Here is a 15,960-nt window from a genome sequence, read left to right on the forward strand (position 1 = left end):
CCAGTGTGTGTGGATGTGGCACCCGGTGTGCAAGTGTCTGTGCCCCTGTGTGCACGTGCCCCGGAGGTGACTGTGCGTGACCGTGTGTCTGTGCCCCTGTGCGTGCGCGTGGGACCTGGTGCGTGGGCGCCTGTGGCCCGCGCGGGACTGCGAGCGGGGAGCGGCGCTGCCCAGCGCGGGTGCCGCCGCCCCGGCGCTTCGGCGCTTCGGCGTTTCGGCGCGGGCCAGCAGATGGCGGCGCCGCCCCGGCTGGGCGCGCAGCCCCGCGCCCGCCGCTCCCGCGCGAGCCCCGCTCCGGTTACAACCCTCCCCCGCCCCCGCCCCTCCGCGGCGGTGTCTCCCTCCCCGCCACATCCCCGCCTGTCACTACCACGCCGGAGAGCCACCATGGCGCACGGCGGGCCACGCGTGTCCCCCGCCGCCGCCGCGCGCGGGGCCCCCCGCCTGCCGCCGCCGCCGCTGCTGCTGGTGCTGCTGGTGCTGCTGGTGCTGCCGCCGCTGCTGGGCGCCGCGGCGGCGCTGCGCTGCGCGGAGCCCTGCGGCCGCCCGCGCCCCGGCGCCCTGACCCGCGGGGCGCGCAGCCCGCCGGAGCCGCGGCGCGGCGGCGGGGCGGCGGCGGCGGCGAGCCGCTCGCGGAGAGCATCCTCGGCGGCGGCGGCGGCGGCGGCGGCGGGCCGGGAGCAGGTCTCGCTCGTCAGCACCTCCTTCGTGCTCAAAGGGGACGCGTCTCACAACCAGGCGATGGTGCACTGGACGGGCGAGAACAGCAGCGTGAGTGCGGGGGGCGCCGCGGGCGGGGGCAGCGCCGGCGCCGGGCAGGTCCCGCCAGCAGGCGCAGCGCCGCCGGGGGCGGCCGGGCCCGGCGCCCTGCGCCACTTCGCCCAAGTTTGGAAAGTTTGCGAGCGCGCATCCCGCCGAGGAGGAGGAGGAGGAGGAGGAGGAGGGCCGGGGGGGTTGGCCCCGGGCGGCGGGGTGCTGCCCGCGGCTGCCGGCGCGGGGCCGTGCGGGGCTCGGGGCCGGAGGGGGGGCGGCGCGGCGGGCGGCGGCGCGGCAAGGTCTCCCCCGGCCCTCCGTGAAGCCCCGCGTTAACTGCCGAGGCTCGGTCGATTCGCCTCGAGTCAGGCGTCTCTAGTGCGCGCCGCGGTGCGGCTCCCGGCGGGGCCGCGGGGGAAGGAGCAAAACCCGCCGCCGGGCCCGGCGCAGATGTGCGCGGCCGGGGGCAGCGGGGCGGCCCCGCGGGGAGGCGGGCAGGGGTGTGGGCAGGGGTGCGGGTCGGTGCGGGTGCGGGTCTGGCTGCGGGTGCGGGTCGGTGCGGCTGCGGCTGTGGGTGCGGGTGCGGGTCTGGCTGCGGGTCTGGCTGCGGGTGCGGGTCTGGCTGCGGGTCTGGCTGCGGGTGCGGCTGTGGGTGCGGGTCTGGGTGCGGGTCGGTGCGGGTGCGGGTGCGGGTCTGGCTGCGGGTGCGGGTCAGGCGAGCTCCCCCGGCGGCCGGGGCAGCGGGGGCTCCCGCGGCGGGCGCGCTGGAATCGGCAGCTCGCTGAGGATTTTCCCGGTCCCGCCGGTGTGCAGGACTCGCTCGCTGGCAGCCGTGGTTTTTACGTTATAGCATCGGCGCTCACAACTTTTCTCCGGTTAAAAGCGTGCCTTTCTTTTATCATTTAACGATCAATTTCGGTCAGAAACTGGCACGGTGAGCCCATAATCTATTTTTAACTCATTTTTAATTTTAGCTAGTCTTTATTTCCTTATGTGTTGACCCATTGATGGTTGTGTATTTGCACAGATGGTTTCAGGGATTTGCTGCTTCTGAATTTATCCCTCACTGAGACATTATATCATAACAGTATGCATCGTAGGTAAATATTACATAGCACCTTGCACTGTCTGTGTAACTTCATAGACTGGGAAATAGCGTTGTGAAGGCTCAAGATCAACTTTCTGCTGGAGGATTTTAGTGTTTCTGGAAAACTCTGTGTGATTTTACTGCAGTCGAGTTAAGCTCCTACTCTGCTTGAACTTTGCGAATTTAGCATAAAGTTTGTTTAAACTTGGCTCAGTTCAGAGAGCTTGTGTTGTACTTCTCATAAGTATATGAATTGTCACCCCGTTCTCTGCTTTCTCAAGGCCTGGTTTTTGCCCGTTTTGCTGGGGAGTCACCCAAGCTGTGGAGCTCATAAGGCTCCGCTGGTGAGGATGCAAGCGATTCCCTTGAGCAGGCTGACTGCTTGTGTTAACGCTCGGGTATAATGAGATATGTTCACGTGTCAGAGTTGGAGTCGGCATCAGAAAGCTTGACACTTTCAAAGGCAGTTTCTGATTTGCTGGGGAAGGAAGTGAAAGATGATGGCCATTTTCTTCTCACAGAAAATGTTGCAAATCAGCAGCATCAGCTATTCTGATTCTGCCCTTTCTCCATTTCTCTGCTGCTATTTCTTTTCTGTGGACAAGCTTGCAGACTGTTAGGGCTACTTCTTTGAAGAATTCAATTTTAAAAAGTTGGCATAAGTTCAGTTTTTGACATAAAAGGCAAGTAACAGCTTTCATGCAAAGCACTCTCTACTCTAAAATGAATATAGTAGAACCTTGCTAATCCACATTTATGACTAGTGGTCTCTCCTCACCTCTCTGCAAAGATTTAATAACAGATGCTGCAGTGACGGCTTGTATTGCTAAAATGTCATTATTTTTTTGCAGTATGCTACAGTTCATTTACTAGTATACTATGAAGTAGTCTTTTCAAAAGCAAAGATAAATGGGAACTGTCAAAATAAATGAAAGTAGTACAGTCTTTGATGCAACTTCTTACTTCTTTTTTTGTTTGCTCACTTACTAATCTACTAATTTGGTATTGCAAGATGGTACTTCCATCATGAATGCCTGTAGATGTTCTTTACTGTATTTACACATTCAATAAAAAATGCTCTTGCTGAGTTACTTAAAAAATATGTTGCTTACCTTCTCTACCATCAGATGATTACTGTCGAGCAAGACTGGACTGAACTAGTGATCTGGTAATGAAAGGCTCTTTGCTTTAATCTGAGCAGCCAATCTTTTGGCATTGGATGATTTAAAGTATTATTGCCAGCATTTTTTGCTCCTTCTTTTCTTGTTAGCTTTGTTTTAGTGCATGCTTCCAGTATAAGAGTTGATTTTAACAAAGGCTTCCAGAGAAAAAATGATTTTAAAGAGAGTATATAGAATCTTTTTTTTTCTTTTTTTTTTTTAAAGTGGAATAAATGCATTAAGACCAATGGAAGGAGGATGGGCTCAAAGAGTTTGGAGAGAATTTTGCTGCCTGTCTGTATGTGAGATTAAAACTGTTAAAAATAAGTACTTGATCCAAAACATATTGAAGAGTAGTCTGGAATTTTTTATACTTACTTTTTTACGCTGGGTTAAGTGTTTGGAAGTAGGAGTGCTGAGAAGCAGTGGTTCTCACACCTGGTAACTTATCCTGCATCCTTAAATTCTGTACCAAATCTTCTCTGGCTTCAGAAATACAGGCTTGTGCCATGAAGAGCTGCTCTGGCCCAAGTGCACTGTAGTCAGTGGAAGGACTGTCATTCATAACTGGGATTTTGGAGCAGGCGCTGTGCACCTATAAGGCACTAAGCAGCCTTAAAGTGTCATCAAGGACATTTGGCACCTCATTGGAGGTACTCAGCGCTTCGTAAACCAAGGAGCTAAACTAGTTCCTTTACCCTTTACAGCTGCATGGCTGAAAATTTGACAGTGATGAGCTCCAGATGACCACATTTCCTCTTAAACACCTCACCTAGTAAAATAAATAGAGGAAATATGCAGTAAGATTATTCCTTTGAGCTCCCTGATGGAGAGACAAATAACCCTAAAAGATGAGGGGCAACTGCTTCTCTGAGAGATGTTCACTTGCGTGAATAGTTCGTTGAAAGCATCACCATGGAGTGGTGTGCATCAAGGGCACATCTGCACACGGAAATTTTAAAAATTTATTTACATCTTGTAAATCCTTCTATGCCTCGGTAATCAAACCGTGTGATTTCTTGTTGCGTGAGGTGTCCTGACAGAAAAGGAAGAGGCTATAAATTAAATTGTTCCTCTCCCCTACACCCTTATTTTGAACTTTAGAAGTCTGGTGTGTATTTTATTATCTTCTTTTAATGCTATTAGTTTTGCGAATTATGGAAGTGGTGGATTTGGTAGCGCAAGGGAGAATATGGCTGCACTGGTTGTAAAATGAGCTTGAATAACTAGGAAGATCACTTCTCCAGTTTGTCAATAGAGAGCTGTGCAGGGAGGCATGTAAACTGCTTCCTGCTTTGAGTCCTGATTACTTTTATTTTGTATTCTGATAATTAATTATTTATAAATCCCATAAACAGTAAGCCTGCCCCTGACCTTTCCTGCCAGTGGGCTGCATAGTTAAAGTCACTGCTGGTGGTGCAAGTTTTGCAGAGCTACTGCTTTTAGTATCGGGGGTGTATCTGGTTAGTGAATTCCTACAATTAGTATTTCTGCTCTCTGCCCCTATGGCTCTGAGTGTCCGCAGAAATCCGTTGTGCACTATTACTTTCAAACAAAGGTTCATGCAAGTGGAACTAATTTCCTTTCCAGTCTTAAAATATCATAAACTGAAGACTTGACAGGTGGGTGGTGCAGCACAACATTTACTCTGGTAAAGGCTAGTGATTGACGTTTGCTTAACAAATAACATGGGGTTGTGCATCAGAATATGCACAGATAGCATGCTTACGGAGTAGCCCTTTCCTGTGTTAAGTTGAATATGTATGTTCCCAGATTTAGTAAAAATACACTACCCTTTCTGATGTGGGGAAAGATAATTTATTAATGACAGTTTTAAAAAGCCCTAGTTTCCTTTAGAAGAGGAGACCTTATAGTTACTCAGAAGTTTTTTGTGCTAGGTAAACAACTTTTTTTGGAAAACCGTATTCCTTTTAACTCTCCTGGAGAATTTCCATTGTGCATTAATACTAGCTGATTCAAAAAAAATCAAAGCCAAAATAGAAATATTGGAAATATAAGACTCATTCACAACTGATTTTGATTCACAGGATGTTCTTTGTGCTGTGTGCAGACTGCTAAAGTGTGGTGTACAGGACGTTGGCCAACTAGTTCTTCAGTCTGCAGTTTCATGGTGCCAGTATCTCCTTCTTTTGGTTTGTTGTCACAGTATTAAGTCCATGCAGGCACTGATCTGCCCAGTAAGTTGATGTCATGATCTCTCATAAATGTGTAGCTCTGTGGTATGGGAAATAAATACAAACATGCACACAATCTTTACAAAGCTCAATATTAAGCAACAGCTTATCAGAAAGGAAGGTTTATTGCACATCTACAGAAATTGCTACACGCATAAATTTATTCAGTTGGTCCAGACCTTTCTGTATTTGATATACAGCTATTTTGTTTAATTTAAAAAAATATTATTCTTTGTAATACAGTTTCACCATATATGATTTGCAGAGTCCTGTGATGGCTAAGTGTACTCTTCTGGCAGATATTTTATTTAATTGGTTTCTGTTTTGTTCAGTTTGCAATAAATTGTGCTGCAGGAATCTATAAAGAGGATTGACTTCAATATTGCTGTAGCAGTATCTGTGGCAGTAAATGTAATTATTTATCCAAACTGGGCAGAAGTCCATTTGTGGTGAGGTTTTGGTGCTCTTTCTCAAGAGTAGCTGGACTACTTTTTATGAAACTAAAAGGAGCATGAGGTCAAAAATCCTGACGTCTCAGACCTTTGATAAATGGCAGATATATTGCAGAGTGAAAGGCAGGTTTTCCATAGGGAGGATTTTTAAAAAAAATTCCTTGGGATGATAGTGCAGTAAAAAACAAACAGAAACCAAACCCGGTAATCAGATTTGAATGGAACTGAAAACCCCACACTGAAAGCAGAGTGATTTTAAGCTGACTGAAATAACTGATGAGTTTAACATCTTTTTGTTTTTTTCATGATATGAATTTTATGGTTTGTTTCATGTATTTGCTTCTTCCAGCCTCGGTGCTGCCTCTCCCCCGCAGCCTGCTAAGCATGTCCCTCTTGCTGAGCTCTCCTGGCCCACGTTTCTACAGATTGCACCTGATAAAGCCAGGAGAGAGCACCTCCAGGCCCCTGGGTAGACTCTGGAAATTGATAGGTGATTTAATTAGTATGTGTTTGTCCTAAGCATGCTTGAAGGTCCTCCTCCTGCATGCACACCCCTCCACACCTGCAATCAGACCTGGTTTGACCTGGTTTGCTGGTTTAACTGGCATTACCTGGTTTGCTTAGGAGCAAGTTACTAGCAGCCGTAGTATGAGAAGGAGCTACTGTGGCACCGTGGGGAGGTGCTCAGAGAGAACAGATGTGGCAGGGGGTTTAAACATAGGAGGGAAATTTAGCAATGAACAGGAAAGACTGACACAAGATTGAAACCCTATCTTTGATACCACTGGCATCTTATATGTGCATGATAAACTAAACCTGCCTTAATAACAATCATTAGAAATGTGCTTAGGCCTTTGAGAGCAGGGTCACATCTCACAGTGGGAACTGGCAATTGCATTCTTCCCAGGCTCGACAGCGTTAGAAATCTGCTGATAGAGATTTTTGGAGAAAGAAATGAGGGCACTCCTTTTGATTTTGCTAAAATTCAACAGACAAGTAGAATTGTTGGGAAAAACAGATGGGGGGAAAAATGATGAAGTTTTCAGGAAAGCAGTAATTGTTCTTCTAAAATGGGAAGTTCTATCAGGTGTGTATCCATTTACAAAGTAAAAACATGAAACTGCCCAGATTATGGAAGTTCTTTATGTCAAGCCCTTCATTTGACCATACAAAATGTTTTATCATTGTGTCAATTAAGACTGAAGGATATTAGCATAAGGAGAGATAATCTGTAATATAACACAGGTAGGATCCTTCTAGTTCCTGCAAGCAGCATTTCATTTCAGTAAAAAATAAAAGCATAGGTCGAAGGTAGTCTGCAATATATGACTGCTTGCAGTAGCCCAGGATGAAACTTGATGACTAACAACATTCCTTCAGCATTTATGTTCCCATGGTCTAACATTCTTTACCAAAAATCCCCACCCCCAAACCCTTACCCCAGCAATATTAATTTAAAACCCCAGTAAAACACCAATGACAAAAACACTTTGGAAATAAATAATGTGTGGGATCCTTTGTCATGCCTAACTTCAGTCTTCAAGACGAAGCTTGGACTTTTGTGGTAGGAAGGGGATAGAGATGGTCTCTGGATTAATCTCTCCCCTGGCCGTCTTAACGTGCAGAAGAAAGTTTGGATGAATTGTCTTCTGAAAGCATGTGTCTATCTCCTTTTATTATAGAGGGAGCCTAAATGACTAACTTAGATGAAACACATGATTTATTTAAAGTTATGCCTAACCCAAATATCTGGAATTTATTGCTAAGGGATGCAGTTGCTTCCTTCGTTACTTATCGTATTATGGTTGTTGGAGTTCCAGTCAGGGACTAAGACTGTTGTGGTAGGTGCTGCACAAGCCCAAAGCAAAAATACAGTTGTAGCTCTAAAGATTTTATAATTACAGTTTACCTACTTATATCCCTGAGAAGGAGAATTGTATGTTTAAAGGATATACACGGACAGAGATTACACAGAAGTCTAAGTTTCAGTCCAAGGGCTGCTCCAACAGCTGTTTAAGTATTTTTTTTTTAATGACTTTGAATATTCATGCATAAACAGTCATTGGAGCAAGGCCTGGAATTTCCCCTCCAAGTTAAGAGTTTAACCAGGAGTTTAGAATCGTGCCCACTCTGCGTGTGTGTGTGCGTGTGTGCGCGCGCGCGCGTGCATTTCTGTCTCTCGCTTTTCCAGAGCAATGGATCTGCGATGCGTCTCTAAAAAGTGGAACAGATTTAACAGGAAGGGTTGTGAGTCTGTAGCTTGGTATTCTCTGGTCTGGTGGGAGATGTGTATTTGAACTCTTGGTGCAGCAGCAGGTATTAAACCCTCCTCCTGGGCGAGTGCTCTACCCAGGGCCCCTGCTGTGCAGAAGGGCGAGGAGGGCAGTGCCAACCCCCACGAGGAGCTGCTGTGCCGAAGGAAGATGCCATCACGCACCGTGAAATGCTCAGTGTTGCAGGTGTGTGGTGGCACGTCTGCTGCGCTCGCTGGATCAGGTGAGGTTAGTGAAGTGCTGTGTTTGTGGATCCTATTGGATTTTGTCAACCCTGGGAGCAGCTGCCGTGGAAGGAGAGGGGAGATACAGCGAGGCGGCTGTGTCGCAGGACCGAGCGCGTGCGCGCGGCGCTTGGCGGAGCTGGTGCTGCTCTCTGCAGCCCTCTCTCCGCGTCCCTGAGCGCTCAGGCACTGCTGCGACATTCGTGGTGATACGGCAGGGCAAACGGAGGCTTGGCCAGAGGCAGAACTCGAGGTTCCAAATGAAGGACTTTGGGGTTTGGTTAACGTTGAATAGCAGCATTCAGGGACTTTACCAGTTACTCTGCCAGTTTCCCTTGAAATACCATTTGTGGTTATTTTGTGCCTCTGTTTCCCACCTGCAGTGTAAGAATAATGGTACTTCCCTATCTCTTAGGATTGTTGTTATTATAAATAACCAGGCACTTTGATATTAAAGTAATGATTACCATCTAGATACATAAAAGAGGCAGGACCACAGAAAATCTAATCTATGGTTTCATTGTTCCTTTGACTGTTTCATAGTATGGTCTAGGAATTAAAGAAGAAAAGGCCCTCATAGGTCATGGAAACTTCTCTGTTTTTTTTGATGTATGTGTGGATCAGGGCACCTTTTAGTGTATATTCCAGTTTATTTTAAATGCTTAGACTCCTGTCGCTTGTGTCGGCAGACCCTCGAATAGTCTTAAGATTATGTGACTAAAAACATTTTCACTGAAATTTAACCTACATTTGCCTTTTTTTTTTTCCCCCCTTCTCATTTTCTGGTATACTGGCTAAAATAATTGTGCTTCTTTCTCAGTCTTTGTACCTTTGCTATCCTTGCAGACTAGTTACTGTTTCTCTGAATAATATATTTTTTTGCCCTTTTAATTTTCTTCTGTAGCTCACTATTGCTAGCTCTGTAATTGCACCATCTGGATACAATGGTATCTTCATATAATAGTACCTACAATGTATTTGATTGGAACATTTTTAGAAATGCACATACAGAGATTATTGTTCATTTCTGGCTTCCCTCTAATTTCTCTAATGTCCTTCTGATTATTACCTGAGTTTTCTAGAAAGAAAACTATAAGACAGTAAATAGAGTGTGTTTGTTTTTTGAATGAGAAGTCATAAAAACAATAATATAGTTTGGTCACTAGGTAAAAAGCTAATTTCTGTGGTTTTGTGCAGTGAGATTGTTTCTTCTGGTAGACAAAGTAGCTATATTTAATATAGTAGATAGATTTAATATTTATTCTTTCCCCACCCACTCTATGGAATTTGTCTCTTTCAGGGTCCTTGAAAGCTTCTCAGAAAGTACAACTGCGAGAAAAGTGGCATAGAAGTGTATTTCCAGACTCCAGCTACCAGCAGAGTATCCTTGTTAGTGCTGAACTGTGCTGGCCCATGTTTTCTGGCCAGCATGTTCCATTTTGGCAGATGGCAACCTACAGTCCATGAAAACGTGTTTTTTATTTCTGCTACAGTCTCTCCTCTGCTCCTCAGACTGCAAGTACCACAGGGCAGTCCTCTCCCCTGCCTCCAAGGTGTATGAACAAGATGTTGTGTGCTGGGACTCTGCTCTGAGCTGGTGGCCTTTCGCTTGGTAGCTTCTGTAATACCAACAAATAATAAAGACGATGACTGAGAATTGAGCTGTTCCACCTGGAAGCCCTAGCTGTGGGTAGCTTCCATCTCCCTAGACTCTGTAACTAAGCTACTGTGGAGAAAAGTTGTTTTTCTCAGGTACTGAAGAACAGCCTGTTTATGGTTAATGCGTTCCCCCACTTGCCTCCAACATAACAGCAATTGTCACTGCAAGACGGATGCCCGAGGGGATGGAGCTAGAGGCTTGGAGGAATATGTTGGAATCACTTTTTGAGCTTTGGGCAGTGTTTCACAACGTTTAGTGGGACTGATTCTGAAGAAATAGTTGTTTCTTCGTTGAAAACACAATTGTATCATCGGGGGATGGTAGGTTACCATAAAATCCTCCTGGGTCTAAGTTCAATAAGATATTTTTCCTGTGTAAGCTAACTGAAAATAGCTTATAACTTGCTCTTTTCAGAGGACTGGAACTGCCTGTGAGTCTAAGGGATCTAAATCTGCAGCAGTACATGTTAAATCTTGCCATTTATGGAAAACAGAATATCCTTCTCTCGGTTCTTCTTTTATGCTGTAAGGGATTGTGTTGGGCATTTAGCGTAAGCAGGCCCCCGTGTTAGCAGAGACAGAGACAAGTGAATAACCTTGAGTGAACTTTTGAACCCCTTTTGTATAGTTTGTTTTAATGCATGGTTGTCGAGGGGCTAACCCCTGGATGAGGCATAATAACAGCAATAAAACAAACAAAACCGATCACGTGCCAGCGACGGGGCAGGTACTTCCTGGGCATGTGGAGACGAGATCACCAATACTTACGGCCATAAGGTGCCAGGGACCCATCGGGACAGAGTGCGTGTACACAGTGCTCCACCATTCAGCCCATTATGCGTAGATACATGCTTCTGTGTCTTAGGTTCCTGGCTGGTTTGTAGAGTGATCCCACTCCCTTTTTTTCTGAGCACTTCATGGGGCATGTTGAGGCTAGTAGGGCTAAAATTAGACGTGGCTACTGCATACTGGTTTGTGGATATGCACATGAACATCATTCCTCCTGTCCTCTCTCATTTTAGTCTCATAAACAGCACAAGTTTAATTAAGACATATAGGGCTGCAGCGTCTTGGGTATTGTAGTATTTCATGTGGTTAGAGGATAGAAGCAAGCAGACATATGAATTAAGAGACTTTCTTCTCCCAGGCCCAGATGCACCACACAGGCACTGGGACTTGTCAGAGTTATAGCTTTTGATTTAGAGGACTGTTTCTTTTGTTGTTAATTTATTTGGCTTTTAACCAGTGGTTTCCCATGTTTCCCCTCCCGTTATCCAACTATATAATGGCAAGCATGGCAGGAGGTCTCAGCTCCCTTGAGAGGGTCTTGAAGCATGTTCCTTGCCCTGAGTGAGAAGTACAAAAGGACCAGAAACTACACAAAACGTCTCTGCTGGGAGCAGAGTGGCTTCAGAGTGGGACTTGTGTCCTGAGCACCAGTGAGAGACTAGAGGGAGCTGGCAGTGAGCGCCCTGGTTTCTCTTGGCTGTGTCGGTGCTGGGCGCAGAGACTTGGGAAGCTGCAACTATTGCTGGTTCTGAGCTTCTCGTTCCCCTTGGATGAGGGGGGGTCAGTATTGACAGAGCCAGCTGAGACCTGATCCTGTTCTTTTTGAAGTTTCCCAGCCTGATAGGAAAAAGAAATATGAAAGAATCCAGTGTTATTTTTTCCTCTCTTTGATGTGACAGCCACTGAGGTGCTACTGAGCACATGCAGGAGGGAGGAGGGTGTGTGGATGGAGCAAAGGTGCCCATGTTTTTGGAGCAAGCAGGCCACTATCAATGTTTTGTATTTCTCTTGGGTTAAAGCTATTATTATTAAAATCTGATTGAAACCGCTGTAAAGAAGAGAAGCAGCAGCATATGTTGTGCATCAGCTGTAGAGCATTTTTGTAGCTCTGTGAAATCCAGTTTGTTAATCACTGACTTAGCTGTTGGCTTTCACCAGCTCCTGCAAAGGAAGTTGTAGAAGGAATTCTTTCCTCTGCATCTAGGATAAATGGGGCACTTCTCCTTAAAACTTGCTAGATGTGGCTCAGGGAACACATTTCCAGTTCATAATGAAATACATATGTTCTTCTTCATGTAGTATCTCTCCAGGGCTACTGTGCAGAGCACTGAGGGCCACTAGCTAGATCTCCTTTTCCTTCCTTCCTCCTCCTCCAACTCTTTAAAACAGATGGTTTATTATAAAGTGGGATACATTTGGAGGGCTTTGAACCTTGGTGGTTTTTTTAATAATCTCATTGCTTCTGGAGAACATTAAGAGACAGCATTTTTTTCATTAATTGTATAAGCAGTTTGTGCCCAGTGTACCTTTTGTTTATTTTAAAATTCCCTTGGGGGCTGAGGAGAGGGCTTACCAGCCATGGGAGATTGATAGTGTGGTATCAGGCTATCATATGTAGTCAGTGTGTTGTTAGCTGGAAAATTATCAATACAAAATGACTTTTTAGCTTAGTTCAGCTAACATCACAAAAGCCACTTCTTAAACTGGCACAAACTGGTACCACTTAAGGATTGAACGAAATGTCAACTTCTGCCTCGGCTGGTGGAGGTGGTTCATCTTGGTCAGTCTGCAAGCACACAGGCGTGTTTGAGCTACTTTTGTGTATGCAAGAGAGGTTTTATGAACAGTAGAGCTGCATGAAAAAAAGACCCTCCACTTCTTGTTTGAATCCATGTCTATGAGGGATACATTTTGGCTCTAATGTTCCTGACTGAAGAGACTGTCCCTGAAGATGGAAATGGAGGATTAAAGAAGGAAATACTGTATTCTTTATCTAGTTAGCAGAAACTGCCAACAGGCCTGGTTATTGCACTGCAGTATTTTGTGTACTGAAGTTCCCTAAGGGAGCAGGACTCAGTCCACTGTGCTGTTTCACATGGGTCGGTAGCTCGACAGTCAAGCCCATTGAGATGAGAGTGCTGCCATTCACATTTAGGCATAGACTGTGTGCCAGCAAATAATTTAAAGAGTTCATAGTCTTTGATCCATGGTCTGTTGTGTGTGGAAGGTTTGCACAAAATATGCAAGCTTTTTATTTCTGTAGCTACTAAGCAGAGTTGTATTTATTTACTGAACCTGATTGTCACAATCACTATCAGTCAGTGAGAAACTCTGCTCCCCTTTAGGCTACTCTTATGTCTGTCTTTTGTTTCTCTTACTTTTCCCTCTGCTTTTGTAGGTTTCTTATTCCTCCTCCCTCCTTTCTCTGTCTCTGAGAGTCTCCTTTGTTCTTCTCTCTTCATTTCTTTCTCTGTATTAAATCACCTTTTTCACCCCTGAGGGCTTAAATAGCATCATCTTCCCTGTTCCAGCTGGAAAAAAGATCTTCAAAGACATAGTTAGTAATGACACAGATATGTCATCAGTAGGTTTGGGAGTTGCCATTCCAGTGAATATAGATGTTCACACTTGGTCACATGCTGTCTGCAGGCTTGGACAGACGTAGCGGCATGGCTTAAGGAAATCTTGTGTTCGTGCTGGTATCTGTAGCTCTAGAGGCTAGCTACAGCAGATGTTTAAAAGAAAATTGTCCCCAAAATATATCATCTAAATTGAAACTGTCCCAGGAGCAGTTTCACCTTGTGCCCCTAGCCTAAAGCTGTAAAGTGATCTCTTGAACTCATCTAGGTTAGTTTTAGGTTGGGGACATGAATGAAATATTTTGCTTCTGTCAAACTTCTGGGTAAGTTTAAATGATCATAATTAGAAATGAAAGACTCAAAATCCCATTTCCAGTCATCCAATTCTGTAATCTGTGCATACCCTCTAATGAGAATTTATGTATTACCCACCACTGGAATTACTCTGCTGCTTACCCAAGTTTAATTGAAAAATAATCATATTCAATTCAGTAATCTATTCAGTGTTAGATTTAATGCATAAATGCAGTATTGTGAACAAAACACAACTTTCGAAATGTCTGTTACCATGAATTTTAGTATCTTTATTTAATTCAGATCTTAGTGGATGCTCACAATTTGAATGATGTCATGCTAATACATGACTTTGCCAAGTGCGTCTCATTATTACTTTGCAACCTATAGGCAATGAATTCTTTTTCCTTTAAATGAAATAAAATATTTGCAAGCTGTTGCTTATTGAAGTAATTAAAATGAATAACACTTTTTTCAAAAACGAATGCAAGCCGAGGAGAGTCAAGACAGCAAATGTGTGTGAAGCTGTCATTGAAGGGGGACTCTGCAGCTCATACACGCGAGCTCTGAGAGCTTTCTCTGAGCCTTGCGAAGGTGGGAGTTAAAAGCAACAAAGTGCTGCCATCTTCGTTTCTAGCAGAGCTTGCTTCACTGATACCACTGCACTTGCTGTGCAGTCACTATAGTTCATGGACTGAAAGGAGATGAACAGATTTAGATTGCTTTTATCTGACATGAAACTGGTGCTGTCTTATGGGAATGACTTAAAAGAAGAACATAAGAATGGCATTGCTAGGTTAGATCTGTTGATATCTAGGGAAAAGCATCAGAATAGAATGAACATTTTGTGATCCTTCACCAGACAGGTCTCCTGGCCTACAGCAATTTGTGGCTCAGGGCTGACTGCAAAAGCTTTTCTGGTGCTGAAAGCATATACCTCATTTTATAAATGTGAAAATCAAAGGGAAGATGAGCATATATACTTAAATGGGGCAGTTAACCAAAGTTGCTAGTACTGAATCTCTCTGCATGATGTCATCCTTTTCTCATATTTAAATGACTTCAAATTTTGGGTTTTGGTCTCAGAGTAATTTAAGTTTTGTGGATCTGTGGCTACATTTCAGAATTTGAAAATGATTGCTTACTGTATTGATTTTAATAGTATTTCAATTCCAGCAAGTCATATAAAATAACAAGTAGACCTATCAAGGTATTAATTACAAAGTACTTCAACACTTACATGATTTTTTAATGTAAGTTTCTCACCAATTTGGGAAATTAAAATGATACTATTTGGCTTGAGTGAATATTCTTTCTGCAGTCTCTTTTGAGCCGGAATTAATTTTGTATTCAAGTCATTATTCTCTTGGTACATAACCAATACAGTATATGTTCTTATCAACAAGTGAGTCTCATTTTTAATTTATGAAAGTTTACCTGAGAGTATTCAAATGTCTAACCCTCTCCAAGTATTAAAAAATGCCTTTGATGTCTTAGTGTTTGACTTTAAACAACTGATCTTCTGGTTTGCTGTATAAGAAAGTTGTTTTGATATATACTAGATTTGCTGCTTGTTAGTTCCAAGTTTGCTTGGCATAATTTAGCTAGGTTTTTGTTCAGTAAAAATCAGTGCTTCTGTTAAAATAAAAATCAAATTTTATCTCTCTCCAGTTCTGTTTTATATTAAATTCATAGTGATTTAAAGGCCAGTTTTTAAAAAGGCACGCTCCTATTTCTTAGAGTTTAAGAAATGCTGAAGATGAATGTTGTTGAGAATCTTCTTGCTCATTCTTATTCACAAATGATTCATGATTTTTTTAATAAAGGTGTGTAATGCTCTCTTTACCTTTTTAATATTAGATTGAAGGATATCAATGAAAACATTCAGTTAGAGTGGACTGTCTGTAGGCTCCATGGGAACCCCTGCCTTGATCAGATTTCTAAGCTATTATAAAGCAGTGTCATTCTATTGACTTAAATTTCACCCTCTATGGAACAATTCTTAACTTTGATTTGTCTCACGGTTATCATTGCAATGGAAAAGAAAAGGTGCAGGAGCTTACCAAGTGGGGAAAAAGTAAACAGAAACCAGGTAATATCACCAGAATTGCATCATAAGTATGAATTCTGCACTGTCCTTTCTCTCCTCCTCTATTTTTCCTTTTCTTCAGTGTATTTTCTGTTAACATCTATGTTATTGAATTTTTCTAGGAAGAACAAGCTTGTTAGCTCAAGCAGAGGCTGTTTTTTGTTTTCTTTCCTTGTGTTCTCACTCTCTCTTAGTCTTCTACCTTTCTTTCTGTGGATTGGTTAATTTAATCTTTTTAGCTGCTTCTCTTTTGTATTGGTTTTGTTTAACATCACTAGGGTCAGCATGTTACATATGGAAGGCACATCAGCTGAAGGAAACTAATATCCTGATCAACTTACCATCACTGCAGATAGAGAGAAACCAGCTGGCATGAGTGAATTGATTTCTGCATCAGTCTTCTTGC

At 44.0% G+C, this 15,960-nt stretch overlaps 1 protein-coding gene and 1 long non-coding RNA gene across 2 annotated transcripts in view; both read left to right on the forward strand.

Moving 5' to 3' along the window:
* The first annotated feature begins 387 nt into the window (after positions 1 to 387).
* Positions 388 to 15,960, forward strand: part of SORCS2 (sortilin related VPS10 domain containing receptor 2) — a 562,610-nt gene continuing 547,037 nt past the window's right edge. The window contains exon 1 of the mRNA XM_067298263.1: positions 388 to 771. Coding sequence (XP_067154364.1) covers positions 388 to 771 — 384 coding nt within the window. The remainder of the gene's footprint in view (positions 772 to 15,960) is intronic.
* LOC136992273 (uncharacterized) lies at positions 1,570 to 9,801 on the forward strand. Its single transcript, XR_010884469.1, has 2 exons — positions 1,570 to 1,687; positions 9,445 to 9,801. It is a non-coding gene; the product is annotated as an uncharacterized lncRNA (long non-coding RNA).

Source organism: Apteryx mantelli, chromosome 5 (genome assembly GCF_036417845.1).
Source record: "Apteryx mantelli isolate bAptMan1 chromosome 5, bAptMan1.hap1, whole genome shotgun sequence".
Classification (NCBI taxonomy): domain Eukaryota; kingdom Metazoa; phylum Chordata; class Aves; order Apterygiformes; family Apterygidae; genus Apteryx; species Apteryx mantelli.